General features: G+C 33.9%; 1 protein-coding gene across 2 annotated transcripts in view; it reads right to left on the bottom strand.

The window, feature by feature from the left end:
• Positions 1–16,650, bottom strand: part of DIAPH3 (diaphanous related formin 3) — a 512,593-nt gene that overhangs the window by 244,979 nt on the left and 250,964 nt on the right. For both annotated transcript variants that reach the window (XM_033177601.1, XM_033177602.1), the window contains 2 exons: positions 7,888–7,982; positions 3,460–3,561 (listed from right to left, as the gene is read on the bottom strand). In XM_033177601.1, the coding sequence (XP_033033492.1) occupies positions 3,460–3,561; positions 7,888–7,982 (197 nt within the window). The remainder of the gene's footprint in view (positions 1–3,459; positions 3,562–7,887; positions 7,983–16,650) is intronic.

Raw genomic sequence — 16,650 nt, 5'->3', positions numbered from 1 at the left:
CTGGGCTTGGTGGTGTGCATCTGTAGTTCTAGCTACTAGGGTAGCTGCGGCAGGAGAATCACTTGAACCCAGGAGGCAGAGGTTGCAGTGAGCCAAGATCACACCACTGCACTCCAGCCTGGTGACAGAGCTAGACTCCGTCTCACACACACACAAAAAAGTAAGACATTTCCAGTATACAAACTATATATGCTAATTGACCTTAATTGACATTGGTTACTAATATTTTAGATGTGGTACTTTTACACCCTGCCTATCAAAAAGAAAATGACATAAATAAACATTAATGTCCCGGTGGAGCTACACCTTATGTTTTTTAACTAATTCTTATGGGGAATTAAAGTTGATTATATAATGCAAGCAACTTGACTGAATTTAATCTACTGTCTCAAGTTTGGGTGTCAGTTTAAATAAACACAACCTTTCAGAAAAATTTGTAATTAATATGAATCAAATTAATGAATTCATATAACTGGATAAAAGAAAACTTAAACTTAGTGGCAAGTAAAAATTGTAGAATTTTAACTGATTTTTGTTCAAATGAAATTGCTAGAAATCACAACATCAGTCTATGGAACTTAAAGATGAAAGAGTTAAGAGCTAATTTTTATTCAGTGAAAAACAAATGAAAAGTCAAGCTTTGGTCCTATTTGGAGCTGGGAAAGCACTAACGTTAACCCAAACTCTTGACTTTTTCTTATTTCTAACTGTGTGATGACTTCTGAGGTAAAAATGATTAATACATTTCTAACGTACTTTAAATCTAGGCTAAATCAAGAAGTAAACATGTTTTTAAGGCAAGGATGTCTTGTAGATATCTGAAGTTTAGTTCACTTCAAGTCAATTGCCCATTTTTTTATACAAACATTTCAAAAAGTGTATTACTTTAAAAATGAAATATTATTATGGAAGACTTACAGAAATAAACATGGTAATTATAATCAATTTCTTAAAATCATACAATGTTGATAAACTGAAAACACATCGTTTAGTAAGTTAGCAAAGTTTTTAATCTAGAAAGGAGTACAGAAAATTTCAGACATGCCAGACTGTCTAACACTCTTTGTCCAGTTTTTTTTTTTTTTTTTTTTTTTTTGGTGGGGGGTCTAGTTAATTATCAAGGATTGTTGGATCTTTAAGCAGGTTTCCAACTTCTGTTTGGAGAGCAGAAGTTGAGACGTAGTGGGAGCCAGATTGGAAATGGTGAAAAATAGAAATGGAAAAAGGTAAAATTTAAGAACATTACTACTTGACAAAAAATAGAACAAAACAAAAATATTTCATTTTGTTCCTCAACTTTCAGTCTGATTTGTCCACCAATACAATTACCTTTTAAAATATTAGTACCACAGAAACCAGAACTTAAAACAATTTGTTCAAGAGTATATTGTCATAATCAATAGGTGACTAAAGCATTGTTCATACTGCTTATAGACGATGTTTTTCAACAGCATTACTCTTTCCAAATTATATTCCACTGGCACTCAGGTATGATTCAGCATGGAATGTGTAGATTCCAGATCAAGTTTGAGTTGACATGTCCTGAAAGGGAAGTGGTCCATCCCCATCTTAAAATCAAAACTATTACCTTTGGCATTGGTATCTGGGAATACATTTGTTTTAACTGCTGATCCCTAAAAGTACACTCTTTGTAAATCAAAGCTCTTTGATGTGAATTCTTAACAAGGCATAACATGGCGATTTTAAGTAAATTGAAAATATCTGCAAATTTGAGCAGTCTTCTTGAATCACTAGAATACAGAAGTAGTTTTAAATCTTTACTATAATGATAGGCAACATAAAAAGCTACTTGTTAGATAGACATTTTCATATAACCTTGCATGGTATCAGATTTAATGTATATGGGAAATATTTCAAAATTGTAATTTAACATATTATTTTAATTCAAGTGTCAAAACATAGGTAAAAACAAACACTCTAAATAGTCTGTGGTTAAAATGTAATGCAAATTCTCCCTTATCCACCTATTCTCATATGGAAGACACGGCAAATAGAGTGTCAAACAGACAAACTGACCAGATAATAGAAAAGAAAGCAAGCAAGGAAATACAGAAAAAAGGAGATAGAAAAAGGGCAGGCAGGGAAGAGAATACCCTGAAGAATTGGATTAAAAAGCAAAAACTTTTTTTGTTTTCTTAAAGACAATGAATTTAAAAGTTTTAGAACAGGCCCGGTGGGGTGGCTCACATCTGTAATATCAGAACTTTGGGAGGCAGAGGCAGGGGGATCACCTGAGGTCAGGAATTCGAGACCAGCCTGGCCAATATGTTGAAACTCCGTCTCTACTAAAAATACAAAAAAAAAGCTGTGTGTAGTGGTTGGCACCTGTAGTCTCAGCTACTCAGGAGGCTGAGGCAGGAGAATCATTTGAACTCCGGAGGCACAGGTTGTGGTGAGTCGAGATTGCACCACTTGCACTCCAGCCTGGGTGACAGAGCAAGATTCTGTCTCAAGTATTAAAAAAAAAAAAAAAAAAAATAGAGTGTGAATAAGGAAAATCATGCTTTTTCCTTTTGTGTTCTATTTGGAGTTTTTTTTTTTTTTTTTTTTAACTTTGGTGGTAGCGAGGAGTAGAGTGCGTTTATGAAGAGATAGGAAAGAATTTAAAAGCAAATGTCTACAACATGCCAAATATGAGGTGCAGGCACAGCTATTAAGTAAATCAACCTGAATTTTTAAAATTCTGTCAAACAAAATTCCTGGATATTATTAATATAACTGAAGATAAAAGGGAAAAAATAATCTTATTAGAGAAAAACACTATAGTATTGTTATAATGACAAAATATAACCAACCTAAAAATAATAATTTGATGGTAGGATAAAAAAGCACAGAAAAGAAATCTTGATAAAAATCTTAAAATTTTAAGTTGCAATACAGCTAATATATGCCATTGGAAATTCTTTTTCACTTCTTTAGACCCCAGCTTCTATAAATAAAAGGCTGGAACAAGATGATGATCAAGGTACCTCAAAGATTTTCTAAAGTGAATTCATTTTTCATCCTCATTGCCAAGAAAGAGACTATATTTATAATTTCAGTCTACTATGAGTTGAATTCAAGTAAGTGATCAGAAAGAGAAACTGAAGCTACTCTTGCAATATGTTGGAATACACAGTTCTAGAATAAACCACAAATATATCTCTCTATTCATAAGAAGTACAGTTTTATTTTATATTTGGACATTAAATAGAGAGCAAAAAAAATTATACATACACTTCTCAAAAGCCCTTTGGACTTCACTTAATGCCAGAGTTTCAATGTATATTTTAAATCAAGATAATTTCACATGAATAACCTTAAGTTAAAAAAAAGTAAGATGGATATGGAATGTAGGTAATTGCTTACATGCTTTTTTACATTTGGCGATATAAAAACATTTGACAGGTTCTCTTGTTTGGCACAGTATAAAAATCCTATCTGAGACTCGGTACTTACCACGACAGCAAACTGCTCAGGTTCACATAAGTTGTTATATTCACTCTTGAACTGAGACAACGAATTTAATTGCTCTTGATCAGGAAGATGCTTTATTAAGTTCTAAAAATTAAAACCAGAAGGAAAGATCTTCACTAAATGTACTTCTTAAATTTTAAAAATATAATTTAAAAACTACTGAAAGAAAACCAGTGAAGTTAATCTTCAGTTTTATTTCTAGGTAACCTCCCTCCTAATAAGCCTTAAGCAAAATTCCCTGCATCTTGAAAACAGTCAATTTTCCATTTCTCTATCCTGGAGTTATAATATATTCAAATCAAGCACTACTGAAACTGAATGTTTATTTGATTAGCTATATAATTGAGAAAGAGAACTCAACCTATACCAAAGGAACAGCTTTCTCACCTGGATGAATGTGATCCATTACATTTCAGCTTTAGGGAATTAAATGTCAGAAATTTCAGGCAAAGCCAAACATATTTTAACACTTCACTCAGGGGTATAAAAGAAATCATCATATTGTTACAAAAAGGCATGGGAAGGGACAGAATAGAAATCAAAGGAATCTTAATGGCAGTGCTTGCAAGATTTACTAATAGGATTACAGTTTTAATATTAAAAACTGAAGATGTCTCTAAAACAAAGTAATTTTTCTGATGTGAAAGAAATTTTAAAAGGTGTTGAAGACACATGATGATTGATATACCTTGCAGATAAAAGGCATGTAGAGGTCCTTTAGAAACTTAAGTAAGCCACACACTTAAACAACAGAACTACTTGAAGAAAGATTAAAGGAATACACAAGACTATGTCTTCCTGATCGAACTTAAATGATTAAACAATCCCTTGGACAAAGTCTATATAGATCCTCTGTATCAAAATACAGTCAACTATAATAGTGTTACAAGAAGTTAGTGCATTGATATTAAAAATAAGATAAAAAAGAGTGGTTGGTGTTCACAATTCCAAATTACAGCATAAGTAAATTCTGTACAAGCCCAAAGTCGAAAACAAACTATAATTAAGCCTAAATCATGCTATATAGGTTTATGGGGGGAAATTCCCCAAAGGTGTTATTAGTTAAAAATACTGTTAGAGAATGTTATACATCAAATGCAATTAGATCAAAGAATAAGTTATTGACTCACTGTGTACCTTTGGACAAAAACTTGGTTAACTGGCCAAAAACAAAACAAAACAAAAAGTGGCATTTTAAGATCATCCCTAGACAAGCATTCACTATTAATAATACCAAATTGAATAAAAATAAAATTATATGATTTCCCCACATAAACAGAAATTTGTCTTAGTGGAATTGCTTGAGACCAAAAGACATGGTTATTTATATTTTCTTTTTACCCATTCTAGTTGACAGCTGGATTGTGAGTTAGATTTTATTACTTCAGGCTTCTGAATTTCTTTAGCATCCTTTTAGATGACAATCAAATCCCCCTGAATATGTCATATATAATTAGATTTTCATCTTTAATCCAAATTTTAATTTTTTCACTTCATTAATTTTACATTCTAACATAAAAATACTATTGTGATTTTAAGCGAATGGTCCTAATCTTCCTTTGTTTCTCCCCTTACAAATTCCCCATACCCTTTGCAAATCTTAAGCTCCTGTTCAGCTAAATTCTGCACAGATATGCACACATGCCCAGCTTCCCTCACAGCCCACAGTATTGTTACTGCCAAAACAATTGTCTCTCACTACATTTTTCATGCAACTCCTCTGCTCTATTCTACATCTATACCTATTCAACCTTTACATACCCTTGCCTCCACACGTACACTCACAAAGCATATGGCCTCAACATATTCTATAGGTCTAAACCAATCTTAAAACTTTGCTTTCCTTGCTTTACAATTATGTATGTAAATATCATTTCCCTTGCCAAATCATAAATTCCAAGAAGCTCAAGTCTAATTCTTACTGAGCCTAACATACAGCCGGGTGCTGCGGCTCACGCCTGTAATCCAGCACTTTGAGAGGCCAAGGCGGGCAGATCACTTGAGGTCGAGAGTTCAAAACTAGCCTGGCCAACCTGGTGAAACACCATTTCTACTAAAAATACAAAAATTAGCTGCGCGTGGTGGTGGGCGCCTGAAATCCCAGCTACTCAGGAGGCTGAGGCAGAAGAAGAGCTTGAACCCAGGAGGCGGAGGTTGCAGTGAGCCGAGATCACACCATTGCACTCCAGCCTGGGTGACAGAGTCTCACTCTGTCTCAAAAAGAAACAAAGGTAATAAAAAATAAAAATTATTGAGCCTAATACAATGCCCTGGACATGGTATAAAATAAACTATTTGCAAAATGAATTAATAAATGATTGGTGTGACAAACAAAGGTAAATGGGTAAGAAATGATGTGGAAAAGTGGCATGAAAAATTGCAAAACAATGACATACTGCTGACCTGTACATATACACAAATAAGTAACTAAATATGTCAAAATACAACCATCACAGTGAACACAAAGAACCAAAATCATGATTATTACAACATAAAGCTCTGTTTCCATGCCCTGGTCAAAATAGGAAGTTCTTCACATTAAAATGAGGACTACACTTTTAAATTAAGAGTTCAAATAGCAAGAAATTTTTACTTTTTAATGAATATATTAAAACCTTATATATGTTCAAAATAAATTTTTACATTTTAGAAATACCCAAGGCTGGTTTTATATTTAGAAAGTATGATAGGCACAATAATGACATCCATTCCTAAAGATGTACATGACTAATCACCAAAACCTATGAAAATATTAAGTTACATGGCAAAGGGAATTTAGGGTATAGATGGAATTAAAGTTGCTATCAGCTGACCTTAGAGTGGTTATCCTGAATTATTTGGATGTACCCAATGTAATTAAAAAGTTCTTAAAAGTAGAAGAGAGAAAAACAATAGACCTGGAGGGAGATGTGACTATGAGACAAAGGAATCGAGGAATGCAAGACTGCTGTCTGGGAAGATGAAGGAATGGTTCTATCAGCCATGGAGTATGAGCAATCATGAGAAGCTGGAAATACAAACAGATTCTTCCCTAGAGCCTACAAAAAGAAACACAGGCCATTCGGCCAATACTTTGATGTCAGCATAGTAAGACCAATACCAGACTTCCGTTTTACAGGAATGTAAGATAATAAATTTGTATTATTTTAAGCAAATAAGTTTTTGGTGAATTGTTATAGTACCAATAAAAAACTAATATGTTACAAAATATATGGAGCTGAATGTACTTTGGACATGAATTTTAAAAAGCAAATCATCTCTTTTCTATTATATAACAAAACAACATGTTCATTTAAAACATTCATGTAATCAAGCTAAAAGCTACTCTGTAAATATTTAACTAATTCATTATAAGAAATACAAACAAGTATTAAGTAGAAAAATTTTATTTAAGGAAGTTGGAATCTATTCCCAGCAAGAAGGCACACACATAATCAACATGAATGAAGATGAAAATCCAGTAAAAAGAAAGTGAAAGAGAAAAAAATGCTTAAATAAGAGCAGCTGAATCAGGTAGTTTATGAGTCTCAGAGACTCACAGCACAAATCACTAGTGAAATTATGACCACTACATTTAGAAGACAAGATAGGAAAGGCAAAATTTAGAACAACTTCCAAAGATATAATTTATTGATTAGTTAAAATGTTCAAAATAACTTTAATTGCTTGTTGGCACTAACAAATATTTGGTTTCTTTATATGGCTAAGTAATCATTTTCCTAAATATATCCGCTATCAGAACAAAAGATGGTAAGCTGAAGATAATCTCTCACTATATAATTTGTGTTTTGATTCTCCAACTTTAAATTTTATCAAGATATACATTATTGATTTCTTATGTGGAACTCAGCAATAACTTCAACACGATGCTAGCACTCATTTGAAAATACTATGAATAAAAATCATTAACAAAAATCTTCTAGCCTTCTGAATAAATTCAGAATACTATGTAAACAATCTCTAATACTCATAGGAGCCCAAATGACTCAAAGAAGAATTGTTAGTAAAGGTAACTGCAAATGAAAACTCCCTCAATCTTCTAAACCATATAATAATATCTTCACAAGCCAAAGAAAAACACATTCTAAAAGGGCTATAGAAACAAATTTTAAGTAACACATTAATAACCTAAAGTATAACAAAAACGTAAAATTAAACAATTTGCCTTTCAGAAACAATAACTTAAAATACTTAAAATGTAATCATTTGATAGCATTATATTTCATGAGCAGTTAAGAGAAGATGTAGCTTTATCTCCTGGCAATACAGAAGTTATGCTAAAACTAATTATGCAGCAATGATTTTCCAGTTGAATGATTTGGGTGAAGAATTTTGCTTCACTTACAGATTTCTATTTAATGAGAAGCTTGCAATGAAATATTGAAATTTAAGCTGTGCCTGTTTGTTTACCTGAATCATAGAATCTGCCAACCGTGTTTCATCTACCTCCAATATCATCATTCTGATTTCCTCATATGGCACCCGAAAAGAGCTCAGGAAGATTGCTAAGAGGAAGAAAGAGAGAAAGGTTTATAATGAATAAGGTTTAAAAAAGTAATTCAGATGTAGTTCTATTTATAAAATCAAAAATAAATTCAGAAAACAAGAGAATTCAAACATTTAATATAATTATTATGGGGGAAACTTTCATTACCACATTTTATACTCTTCTCTAGTTTTAAAACTAGTGTTTAAACAACAGTCCTGTGTTATTGCACTGGATCCAAGGTTGATTTTTAAATGCTCAGTTATTTATCTACCATAAGAATGATGCCAGTTTTCATGTGATAACAAAAAATGAAATAAGGTACACAATAAAAACATCACATTGTAATGAAAATAATGAGAAAACCACAATAGGTGCGTGTAATATTTGTCTAAACATAGGTGTTAGTTGCTTGTATCTATTCTAGCCTTAGAAAAGAGTTCAGCAAGGCCGGGCGCGGTGGCTCAAGCCTGTAATCCCAGCACTTTGGGAGGCCGAGACGGGCGGATCACAAGGTCAGGAGATCGAGACCATCCTGGCTAACACGGTGAAACCCCGTCTCTACTAAAAATACAAAAACTAGCCGGGCGAGATGGCGGGCGCCTGTAGTCCCAGCTACTCGGGAGGCTGAGGCAGGAGAATGGCGTAAACCCGGGAGGCGGAGCTTGCAGTGAGCTGAGATCTGGCCACTGCACTCCAGTCCCGGCGACAGAGCGAGACTCCACCTCAAAAAAAAAAAAAAGAAAAGAGTTCAGCAAAAAGTATTTTAAGAAAACTGCTAAGCAGTACATTAACACTTTTACAAGTAATAGTAGCACTTCACTATTCAGAAACATTGTAAACAGTATGCTAGAGAAATCTTTAGATGTAACCAAAGCTTAAAATATCCAATTTTAGAAAACAAATTCTCATTGAAAATGATCCAAATGTAATAGACAGTAAAATATGTTATTACTGAGAATTCTAAACATTATTCACATCTTTCTGGATGCCTCTTATATCAACTATTATTATGATTTTCTCAAAAGTTACTGAAGTAGGATATTTTCACAGCAACAGATACAATGCTTTTGCTAGTTCACCCCTTATTCTACTATTATGTTTCTACATTCAAGATGTCACTTCTTAACGATACTCAGCACCTGCAAATCAATAGTCTATTATTTTTCTTTTTTGTTTAATGAATGTCTATGTCATCTAGTATGTGTATTTCTAGATAAAGACAATATGTTCAACACCTCATATCTGTGGGTTCCACATTCACAAATCTGACCAACCGTGGATCACATTCAGTCCACAGTAGGTTAAATCTAAAGATACAGAAACCACAGATATAAAAGATGACTATAAGGAACTTGAGCATCTGTGGATTTTGGTATTCATCAGGAGTCCTGGAACCAATCCCTCTGATATCAAAGGATGACTATTTTTTATAAAACTCAGGAAACAGGATCAGCTTCTGTTCTGTATTGAGGTTGTATACCTGATTTGTGAGACTATCATGTATCACCTACAGGTTAACAAGGGCACCATCTGTGTTCATATCACCAATACACACAGTTCTGAACCCAAGAAGTCTTAAATATGAAATAATTATGATAAAACTCACAGATGTCTATAATCCTTAATATCCCAAGAACAAGATAAAATATATAAATGGTATAAGAGTAAATAGAGATTTGGCCAGGCGCGGTGGCTCACGCCTGTAATCCCAGCACTTTGGGAGGCAGAGGCAGGCAGATCACAAGGTCAGGAGATAAAGACCATCTTGGCTAACATAGGGAAACTCCAGCTCTACTAAAAATATAAAAAATTAGCCAGGCGTGGTGGCATGCACCTGTAGTCCCAGCTACTCGGGAGGCTGAGGCAGGAGTATCGCTTGAACCCAAGAAGTAGAGGTTGCAGTGAGCCAAGATTGCACCACTGCACTCCAGCCTGGGCGACACAGTGAGACTCTATCTCAAAAAAAAAAAAAAAGTAGTAGAGATTTGTAAAATTACAAAAGATAACTCCATAGCAGATAATAGAACATGCAAAAAAATATAATCACTGAAGATGGTGAAGTAGGGCTCTCCAGTAATTCTCCACCCTCACAGAAACATGAATTTGAACTAGCCATATGTGAAAGAAAATACCTTCAACAGAGAGAAAACAAGTAAAAAATCATAGCACCTACTATAGACTAATACTAAAAAAGAAACATTGATGATGTAAAGAATGTTTTACATTACCCGTATCAATCCCTCCCACAATGTCAGCCAGTAGAGCAAAAAAAAAAAAAAAAAAAGATACTGTCCACTTGAAAAATAGAGAGGGAAGTTAACATAGAAATTTGCCTTTGTGCTTAACAACAAATCTACCAGTATAAAATGCTCATGGACTCTGATTCCTGACAGGTACCTGCAATCTAACCATCTAAACTGACACTGGTACCAGACAGGAATCCAATGGTCCCTTGAGAAAAACTCGAGTTCTGGCCCATATCACTGACAGATGACTGCAGCGACCTTCCTTTACAGAAAATACTTAGCGGCAAACAGGCAACAGCAGCCGTGGGCTTCAGGAACCACCCAGAACTGCAATAGCATTAGGAACCATGAAAGTAAGCCTGATGCTGGGTCAGCTATGGGAGCCAAAAATTTTCCAGCCTGGGCTGCACCACCCAAAGCACTTCTAGGCTTAGGGCACTCCCTAGTACTACACCAACAACAGCAATCCATACCAGAGGGTCTACTCAGAAACCCTAGACAGACTTACTGTTGAAAGATGACCTAAAATAAAGTCCAACTGAGAAGAATGGAATAAATATCTACTTCTTCAATGTGTAGACAGCAACACTTGACCACAATGCAAAAAGACAATCAGGGAAACATGACATCACCAAAGGGAAAAAATAAGCTCCAGTGATGCACACTAGAGACGGACATGTATGAACTATCTGGCAAGGAATTCAAAGCTGTAGTTTAAGAAATTTCAGTGAACTTCAAGAAAATACAAAAAAAAAAAAAAAAAAAAGTTAAATGCTAGACCTAATACCATAAAAACCCTAGAAGAAAACCTAGGTAATACCATTCAGGACATAGGCATGGGCAAGGACTTCATGTCTAAAACACCAAGAGCAACGTCAACAAAAGCCAAAATTGACAAATGGGATCTAATTCAACTAAAGAGCTTCTGCACAGCAAAAGAAACTACCATCAGAGTGAACAGGCAACCTACAGAATGAGAGAAAATTTTTGCAATCTACTCATCTGACAAAGGGCTAATATCCAGAACCTACAAAGAACTCAAACAAATTTACAAGAAAAAAACAAACAACCCCATCAAAAAGTGGGCAAGTGATATGAACAGACATTTCTCAAAAGAAGACATGCATACAGCCAACAGACACATGAAAAAATGCTCATCATCACTGGCCATCAGAGAAATGCAAATCAAAACCACAATGAGATACCATCTCACACCAGTAAGAATGGCAATCATTAAAAAGTCAGGAAACAACAGGTGCTGGAGAGGATGTGGAGAAATAGGAACACTTTTACACTGTTGGTGGGACTGTAAATTAGTTCAACCATTATGGAAAACAGTATGGTGATTCCTCAAGGACCTAGAATTAGAAGTACCATATGACCCAGTCATCTCATTACTGGGTATATACCCAAAGGATTATAAATCATGCTGCTATAAAGACACATGCACACGTATGTTCATTGCGGCACTATTCACAATAGCAAAGACTTGGAATCAACCCAAATGTCCATCAGTGACAGACTGGATTAAAAAAATGTGGCATATATATACCGTGGAATACTATGCACACATAAAAAAGGATGAGTTTGTGTTCTTTGTAGGGACATGGATGCAGCTGGAAACCATCATTCACAGCAAACTATCACAAGAACAGAAAACCAAACACCACATGTTCTCACTCATAGGTGGGAACTGAACAATGAGATTACTTGGACTTGGGAAGGAGAACATCACACACCGGGGCCTATTATGGGGAGGGGGCAAGGGGGAGGGATTGCATTGGGAGTTATACCTGATGTAAATGACGAGTTGATGGGTGCCAACGAGTTGATGGGTGCAGCACACCAACATGGCACAAGTATACATATGTAACAAACTTGCACGTTACGCACATGTACCCTAGAACTTAAAGTATAATAATAATAAAAAAAAATCAAAACAAAAAAGGTTCAGTGAACTTCAAGAAAATTAAAAAAAATAGTAATTTTTAACAAAGAAAATAGTTTTTAAAAATTAAACAGAAATACTAGAGCTAAAATATACAAGGTACAAAATGAGAAATTCAATAGACAGCATCAACTGTAGAAGTGATCAAGCAGAAGAAAAAAAATCTGTAAACTTAAAGACAATTCATTTAAACGTATTCAGTAAGAGAATAAGAAAAATGAATGAAAAGGAATGAAGAAAATGTGAAATTTATGGGACAGCATTAAAGAGCAAAAACGTGTCACTGAGGTTTGAGAAAGTAGATAACATTGTAGAAAACTTATTTTAAAAAGTAACAGCAGAAAACTTTCCAAACCTGGAAAAAGATATAAATATCCAGATATGAGAAGGTAAAAGGTGTCCAGTATGATTTGAATCCAATACTACCATGACATTATAATCAAACTGTCAAAGATGAAAAACAAAGAGGGGATCCAGAAAGCAACAAGAGAAAATAATAAAATAGCAAACAAGAGAGTTCCAGTATACCTAACAGCAGACTTCTCAACAGAAACCTTACATGCCAGGAGAAAATATGATGACATATTAAAAGTGCTGAAGAAAAACAACTTCTAACTAAGAATAATGTACCATAAAAATTTATTTTTCAGAAATCAAGGAAAGATAGAGTTTCCCAGACAAACACAAGCTAAGGAAGTTCACAATCAACAGCCCTGTCTTATAAAAATTGCTAAATGAAATTCTTCCAGTTGAAAGAAAAGGATGATAATGAGAAACACAAAAATATCTGAAAGTATAACTCACCAGTAAAAGTAAGTACATAGTCAAATTTTGAATATTCTAATAATGTAATGGTGGTAATGTAAAATCACTTATATCTTTAAAAGAGAGAACAGAGGACAAAACTATTAAAATTTACAGTAACTACAATAAATTGTTAAGGAATATTCAATATGGAAAGATGTGAATTGTGACATCAAAAATTCAAAATTGAAGGAGAGAGTACAATTAACATGTAGTCTTATTTTTTTTATAAGTGATCAAGGTTATCAGTTTCAAATAAATTGTTTTAACTATAAAAAATATTTCAGTTAGCCTCATGATAACCACAAAGCAAAAATCTACACTAAATGCACTACAAATCCAAAGCAAAAAATCAAAACATATTATTAGAAAATAATCACTTATCCACAAAGGAAAACAGAAATAAAGGAAGAAAGTAAACAGGATCTACAAAACAACTAGAAAACAATCAACAAAATGGTAGTTATAAGTCCTTCACTATCAATAATTACCTAGAATCTAAATGGATTGAATTCTCAAATTAAAAGACAGTGGCTGAATGAAAACAAAACAAAACTACAACAATATGCTGACTACTGAAGACTCACTTCACCCGTAAAGACACATACAACCCAAGTGTAAAGATAGAAAAAGATACTTCATGTACATGAAAACCAAAAGAGAACAGGAGTAGCTATATTAACATCAGATAAAATATACTTTAAACCAAAAACTGTAAAAGGAGACAAAGAAGGATATTACATAATAAAGTAATCAACTCAGCAAAAGGATGTAACACTTGTAAACATACATATGTGTATATATATGTATGTCTGTGTGTGTGTGTGTGTGTGTGTGTGTGTGTATAATGTATCCAACACCAAAGAATCTAAATATACAAAGCAAATAGATCTACAGGGAGACATACATTTCAATACAATAATATTAGGAGACTTCAACACCTCATTTTCAGCAATAAAACAATCATCTAGACAGAAAATTAAAAAAAAAAAAAAACATTAAATAGAAAATGAACTCTAGGCCAAAAGGACCTAACAAATATTTACAGAACATTTCACATAACAAAATCAGAATAAACATCCTTCTCTCAACTGCATATGGAACATTCTCCAGGACAGATCATATGTTACGCCACAAAACAAGTCTTAACAAATTTAAGGAGACTAGAATCATATCAAGTATATTTTCTGACCACAATGGAATAAAACTAGAAATCAATAACAGAAGAAAATTCAAAAACTTTTCAAATACATGAAAACTAAACCACATGTTTCTAAATAACCAATGGGTCAATGAAGAAATTAAGTCTTCAATTTTAAAATTTATTTAGAAAAATGTAAAGGGAAACATAATATACTAAAATATATGGGATATAGCAAAAGCAGATCTAAGTGAGAAGCTTATAGAAATAAATGTCTACATTAAAAAAAAAAAAAAATCTCAACCTAACATTGCACCTGCAGGAATTAGAAAAACAAGACAAACTCAACCCAAAATTATTAGAAGCAAGAAAATATTAAAGATCCAATCAGAAATAAATGAAATGGAGACTAGAAAATACCAAAAAAGAAAAAAAAAGAAAACCGGCCAGGCGCGGTGGCTCAAGCCTGTAATCCCAGCACTTTGGGAGGCCGAGACGGGTGGATCACGAGGTCAGGAGATCGAGACCATCCTGGCTAACATGGTGAAACCCCGTCTCTACTAAAAATACAAAAACTAGCCAGGCGAGGTGGCGGGCGCTTGTAGTCCCAGCAACTCGGGAGGCTGAGGCAGGAGAATGGCGTAAACCCGGGAGGCGGAGCTTGCAGTGAGCTGAGCTCTGGCCACTGCACTCCAGTCCGGGCGACAGAGCGAAACTCCGCCTCAAAAAAAAAAAAAAAAAAGAAAACAAAAAACAAAAAGTTGATTTTTGGAAAAATAAACAAAATAATCAAATGTTTATTTAGACTAAGAAGACTCAAATAAATATAGTCATAAATGAAAAGATATTACAACTGACACCACAAAAATAAAAAGAATTTATGAGACTATTTTGAATGATTTCTTATACATCAATAAATTGGATAACCTAGAAAAAAAAAATGGATAAAATCCTAGAAAATTATAACTTATCAAGATTTAATTATAAAACAATAGAATACCTGAATAAACTAATAACCAGTAAGGAAACTGAAATCAGTATATAAGTAGTTTCTCACCAAAGAAAAGCTGAGGATCTAATATATTTGCTGCTTAATTCTATCAAACATGTAAGTAAAAACTATTACCAATTATTTTGAAAATATTCAAAACAACAATAAAAGAGTAGAGAATACTGCCAAACTCACACCACAAGGCTGGCATTCCCCCGACACCAAAACCTGCAAGTTTGCTTCACTAACCCTGAAGCAAAGATTCTCAACAAACTGAATTTAAAGATCAATCACCATGATCAAATAGGATTCATTCCGGAGATGCAAGGATGGTTCAAAATATGTAAATCAATAAATGTGACACATCCTATTAACAGTATGAAGGACAAAATCATATAATCATTTCAATAGACAGAAAAATAATTTGACAGAATTCATCACTCTTTTATGATAAAAAATGTTAACAAATTAGGAATAGAAGAAATTTGTCACAACACAATAAATATATGTGTTATATATGACAAACACACAGCTTTCATCATAACAAATAGAGAAAAGTTAAAAGCTTTTCCTACAAAATCTGGAAGATGAGGATTCCACTTTCACCACTTCTGTTAAACATATGACTTGAAGTCCTAACCAGGGCAATTAGGCAAGAGAAAAAAAAAGGCAGAAATAAGTTAAACTGTACTTGCTTGCAGAAAACAAGCTTAAATAAAAAAAATTATAAAGACACCACCAACAAACTGTTAGATCAAATAAATTCAGTAAAATTGCAGAACACAAAATCAACATAAAAATCAGTACGATTTCTACACACTAATAGTAAACTAATAGTAAACAGCATGGTACTGGTACCAAAACAGAGATATAGACCAATGGAACAGAACAGAGTCCTCAGAAATAATACCACACATCTACAGCCATCTGATCTTTGACAAACCTGAGAGAAAAAGAAATGGGGAAAGGATTCCCTATTTAATAAATGGTGCTGGGAAAATTGGCTAGCCATAAGTAGAAAGCTGCAACTGGATCCTTTCCTTACTCCTTATACGAAAATTAATTCAAGATGGATTAGAGACTTAAATGTTAGACCTAATACCATAAAAACCCTAGAAGAAAACCTAGGTAGTACCATTCAGGACATAGGCATGGGCAAGGACTTCACGTCTAAAACACCAAAAGCAACGGCAGCAAAAGCCAAAATTGACAAATGGGATCTAATTAAACTAAAGAGCTTCTGCACAGCAAAAGAAACTACCATCAGAGTGAACAGGCAACCTACAGAATGGGAGAAAATTTTTGCAATCTACTCATCTGACAAAGGGCTAATATCCAGAACCTACAAAGAACTCAAACAAATTTACAAGAAAAAAACAAACAACCCCATCAAAAAGTGGGCAAGTGATATGAACAGACATTTCTCAAAAGAAGACATGCATACAGCCAACAGACACATGAAAAAATGCTCATCATCACTCGCCATCAGAGAAATGCAAATCAAAACCACAATGAGATACCATCTCACACCAGTTAGAATGGCAATCATTAAAA

The sequence above is a fragment of the Trachypithecus francoisi genome, unplaced genomic scaffold (genome assembly GCF_009764315.1).
Source record: "Trachypithecus francoisi isolate TF-2019V2 unplaced genomic scaffold, Tfra_2.0 Lachesis_group18, whole genome shotgun sequence".
Classification (NCBI taxonomy): domain Eukaryota; kingdom Metazoa; phylum Chordata; class Mammalia; order Primates; family Cercopithecidae; genus Trachypithecus; species Trachypithecus francoisi.
This window is presented reverse-complemented; position numbering and strand designations above follow the sequence as displayed.